Genomic DNA, 5,332 nt, shown 5'->3' on the forward strand with positions numbered 1-5,332 from the left:
TGCCTCTCTCTCCCCTACACAAAACCATGCTTGTCCCAGCTCCCTTCCCCTACCCCTCCTACACTACTGCTTTCACTTGTATACTTGCCCTTCCCCCCTACCTTCTCTGCTCTCACATAGCTGTGTATATTTCCAACACAGTCTGCTTTTACCGGTTCTCACGGTCTCTTCGCTTGCAGATTTCTTATATCCTGAAGATGGAGGCGATACATTCCTCCGAAACGTCGGTTAACACCACATATACACGGCGCCAAATCCCAGAAGACTGCTTTCTTCAAAATATACTTAGTTTTCTCTGTGTTTACTTTTAGAAGAACCTCCTTACTAGCATTAGCTAAAGTTTGTGTGTTTTTCTTTATGGTATCTATATTATCACCTAGTAGATTCACATCATCAGCATAGACCAAAGGCTGTTGTGTCCAGTTTAATTTCAGTCCCACCTGGTTTACCTGGACCTTCCTAGTGGCCTACTCTAAACTAAAGTTGAAGAGGAGTGGTGATGAAGCATCTGGATAGGAAATTTATCAGACAAATGTTTACCTATATGGACTTTACTATATGTTATGTTTAAACTCATTTTAATCAGCATAACTAGTTTCATGGGTACCCCAAACTCTCTCAGATATTGTATAATACTTCCCTCCTGACTGAATCATAGACTTTCTTGAAGTGTATGAATAGCTGATGTACTCTCTCACTGTGTTCCCATTTTTTCTCCAGTATCTAATGAATGCAAGAGATCTGATCTGTGTTTTGATGTGTTACATCGAAACCCGCACTGATGATCCCCAATAATTCATGTATGTATGGACTTAACCTTGAGAGAAGAATATTGGATAACACTTTGTATGAAGTGATTACCAGTGATATCCCCTGATAATTACTACCGTCAGTTTTTATCACCCTTCTTGTGAACTGGTACAATAACAGACTCCTTCCATCAATCAGAGAACTTGTCCTTATGCCAAATAGAAGTAATTGGCTTATGGATCTTTGAACATACTATTTTACTGCCCGCTTGAATAAGTTCTGCTGGAATTTGATCACTACCTGGCGAGTTATACCTTTTCAAATTTTGCAATAGCTCTTTCAACCTCAAAAGGGCTAGGATCAGGTACTAATGGCTCACCTGTATGTATTTCTATCTGCCTAATGTCACTGACCCTATGTACATTCAATAACTGAGAGAAGTAGTTCTTCCACCTATTCAAAATGTTGTGGGAATCCCCAAGCAGATGACCATTCTTGAAATCCCTTTTGAAATCATTTATTCCTCTTTACAGGTCTCTAAGGTTCTTGTTCTTACTGTTAATTGCATATCATTCATAATTATCTTTCATTTTGATGCATAATGTCAAACTTTTATTGCCACTTTTATGGTAGCACATACTGTCAGGAACTCACAGTTTTACTAACTAACCATCTCTTGCAACTCTATGCAAAGCTTGGTCATTAAAATCACTGACTGTGGGTTGGGTGACTGGGATTCGGTTTCCAACAGGCTGGGGTTTTTCTTTTGACCACAACATAGATTTTCTCTAGGGCTCACCCAGCCTCCTATCCAGTAGGTACCAGGGGTCCTTTCGTCTGGTAAAGTGTCTGGCTATGAAGCTGAACACACCTTCATTTATGCCTTAGGTTAACTACTTCCTGTTTGTAGTTCTTTCTCAAGTTTAGTCAGAAAGTGATACATTCTTTCACTTCACTTTTGTGAACTAAATAAAGTAACATTTTGCTTGAAGCATATACATTCAAATTAATAATTAATAAAATCTAGAATACCTCTTTTCTGAGTTTGCTCACAGTAAAACTTTTTGCACAAAATTGTCAACCCATAATTACTTGAAATAATAAGGGAAGTGGTTAAAATGACTGGAGCATTTCCTTCACTCCTTTAATGTGTCCTCATGTTGTGAAGCCTGGGGGGGGCTGCTCTATTTTACTGCTGGAATTTATTCATTTTGTTATTCTTCTCTCTGTGGTTATAGTACTACTTAGGTTATAATGGGCAATTGATTGTGTTCTCCTGTGTTTTACAGTCTCCTTTGGTTCCTGGCCTGCAAGGATGGTTATATGTGAATGGTGTCCAGTGTCTTTGGACCATACTGCTGTTAGCAGGAACCATTAGTGGCATCCGATCAACGTTTATATTTATGCTTGTTGTGTTGTTTCCCACACTCACCAGTTTCGTCCTTAGTTTCTCTCACTGGGGAAATAATCGTAAGTTCTTGATGTGTTAATATGTGCTTTTTCTAATTGTCACTGAAGCCGTAGTAGTGTGTCACTGTTTATACGCAGTATTATAATGTTTAAGGCGAGAAGGCAGTTTTATGATTGTGTGGGTGTTGCAATAAATGATGTGATGCAGTAAACTGTGTTATGTATGAAACTCTGATTTGAAAGCTTGTAATTCATTTATAGCTATGTGGAAAGCATGAAGATCTAGACAGGGGATCCTTCCCCAGAAATTAAGAGGTGGGATTGAAATCAGAACAAGATTAGAAAAGTGTGCTGTATGCTGTTAACAGGCAAATTTTGCAGAAGAAATTATAAATGACATACTGATATCCATGTGTAGATATTACATACATGCACACATAAGGAGTGGGGCTAACAGCTACTATTAGTGATCTATCATGCATACTCCTCTATTTCAACCCTTCAGCAGCCCTACATTTCAAATGAAGTGCAGGATTCTGCTTACAGGAGCAGCATGGTAGTCACCTGTTTCCACAAAATAGTTGCTCAGATGACAAAATCTTAAATAAGTCTCACACTCACATAGGATGTGATTGGCTGTCCCATGTTTTTCTAGGCATCTTTTGCAAATAGGACTGTCTGTCAGTCCAATTTTGAAAAGGTGCACTGTAAGTAGTCCTACCACCCACTGTAACTGGTTTCTGTTTGAACTTAGCAGTTCCTTGGTTCTTCTGGCAGAGGGTCATTGTATGGTCATTGTATGAGTCCCTTTGCCTGTTTGAGTTCCTGTTAAGGATTACCAGGAATGCGTATAGGATATTGGTGGGAAAGCTAGAAGGAAAGAGACCACATGGAAGACCAAGGCATAGGTGGGTGGGCAATATTAGAATGGATTTTACAGAGATAGGATGCGATGGTATGGATTGGATAGATCTCACTCAGGATAGGGACCAGTGGAGGGCTCTTGTGAACATGGTAATGAACCTTCAGGTTCCATAAAATGCTGGGAAATTCTTGAGTAGCTGCACAATTGGCAGCTCCTCCAGAAGGGCTCAGCTCCATGAATAAGTAAGGATTACCAGTGTTTGTATGGTCTCAGTTTTTCCAGTCCCTGACAGATTTTTTTTTTTGGCAGCTCCTGCTGAGATGCAGCAAGCTGGTTGAGGTCCTATAAATGGCTATTTGGATCCCAATTTTGCCAGTTCATTGGCTGTTCTGTTACCAACAATACACTTGTGATCTGACACCCATAGCAGTTGAGCTGTGTTATGTTTGGCAGTTTCTTGATTATGTGGGTCTTGCAATAGATGATGCGAGGCATTAAACTGAATTTTTTTGAAACTCTGATCTGAAAGCTTGTAATTAATTCACTTCTTGATATATTTTAGTAATTTATAGTTACGTGGAAAGCAGAAAGATCTAGATATGGGGCCGTTCTTCAGAGATTAAGAAGTTGAATTGAAATCAAAACAAGATTAGAAAAGTATGCTGTGTACTCTAACAGGCAAATTTTGCAGAAGAAATTATAAATGACATGCTGATATCCATGTGTAGATATTTATCACAGTAAGCTAAAATATATTAAGTGTTTGTTTAGATAAACTTAAAAAAAATATGTATGCCCTATTGTAAAATTGTATTTTAATTAAATAATGTAACGTGTTTTGACATTGAAGACGCCATTCAGATTGTTAATGGGTTTATTCAACAACCTACAAATTGTAACTGCAATTAATTATAACACTGTTGCACGTTTAGACAATTTACAAACCCCACACAATAATTTCTTCACACTGTCTTCAATATTCTTCTCTTATTCACAGTACAACATGGGAGCTATACAAGTGTCACCGTATTACACACTCCCAGTACCTCCTCACACTATTGCCTCTACCCACACGTTCCGGTCTTCTTCACGTTCACGATTCACTTGCTACAACTGAACTTGGCAACTGCTACAATTCAACTGACTGCTTAGGCATTCCAGTTCTCTTATAAACCCTCAGCCGGACAGCGGAAAATGTGCCTCATTTCCCTGTTGTGTAATTGCTGTGTTTACAGCTGTTGCTGGGCAACGCTGTCGAGAGTTGTTTATTGCAGTGTAGTAGCCACGGTATCCCCTGTTACGTCACTGTGGGAAGTACTGTTATGTCACCACGGCAATGGTTGCTTGACACAGTTGCTCTTCTCTTACGTCACCACGGGGATGGGGGTGTTTACCGAGCATTGCGTAATGATGGAAGGGGTGGGGGTATGTGACGTCACTCGCGAGACTGCAGAGCTCACATGACCCCTACTTCCTGTTGCACCATCCACGTCACAGTATGTATGTACACACAGACTTATAGGTTCAGGTGGGAGGAAGCTTCATATAGTTGTTACAGAAAATAGAGGTTTTAGTGTGGGTATGTGTGTGGGGAACCACTGTTGATTGTTCAGTAATTTTTGCATGTGTTTAGAAAACCACTGTTGATTGTTGAAAATACAATTTAGGAAATATGTGCATAGCATAATTCTTGTTTAATTCACCCCATAAACTGTAAGACTTACAGAAAATATATTAAGTGCACAATATGTGTTCTAGTTTTCTTTACAACTTTTGTCTGAAACATTTCTTGTGCCAGTAATATTTACTGAGTTATGTTTGACATAAACACAGAAATTCATGTAGGTGTTCATGTAGAGGGTCCATTACTTCCATCTGATTTTAACCAAAATTTGGAATATAGTGACATGTTTTATTAAAAGTCTTTAATATCAAATTTCTTGAGAATCTGTATAGCTGTTCTCATGTTTCATGTTTATGGACAGATGACTGGAGCAGTTTTAATAGGTGATCTGCAGGGTTCTAAATGCCCCTGAAAATATTTAAAATGTGTTATTTTTAGTCAGTGATATGTAGTATACATAGTATTTTCACATAAATTTTGTGCTGTATCAGAAGATATATTTGAATACTGATAGTTAACTTTGCAAGCCCAGTACCTGTCTGCGTCATATCTCAAGCAGCTAGTCGCTGGCTTCCCACCGTGGCAGTCCGGGTTTGATCCCGGGTCTTGTCAAGTGGGATTTGTGGTGGACAAAGTGGCGCTGGGGCAGGTTCCCCCCCCCCCCGAGTACTTTGGTTTCCCCT

The 5,332-nt window shown here is 39.2% G+C and overlaps 1 protein-coding gene across 3 annotated transcripts in view; it reads left to right on the forward strand.

The window, feature by feature from the left end:
- LOC111873851 (endoplasmic reticulum metallopeptidase 1) overlaps positions 1-5,332 on the forward strand; it is a 74,517-nt gene that overhangs the window by 34,720 nt on the left and 34,465 nt on the right. For all 3 annotated transcript variants that reach the window (XM_023868883.2, XM_033755245.1, XM_033755244.1), the window contains exon 8: positions 2,040-2,220. In XM_023868883.2, the coding sequence (XP_023724651.1) occupies positions 2,040-2,220 (181 nt within the window). The remainder of the gene's footprint in view (positions 1-2,039; positions 2,221-5,332) is intronic.

The sequence above is a fragment of the Cryptotermes secundus genome, unplaced genomic scaffold, assembly GCF_002891405.2.
Source record: "Cryptotermes secundus unplaced genomic scaffold, Csec_1.0 scaffold414, whole genome shotgun sequence".
Taxonomy (NCBI): domain Eukaryota; kingdom Metazoa; phylum Arthropoda; class Insecta; order Blattodea; family Kalotermitidae; genus Cryptotermes; species Cryptotermes secundus.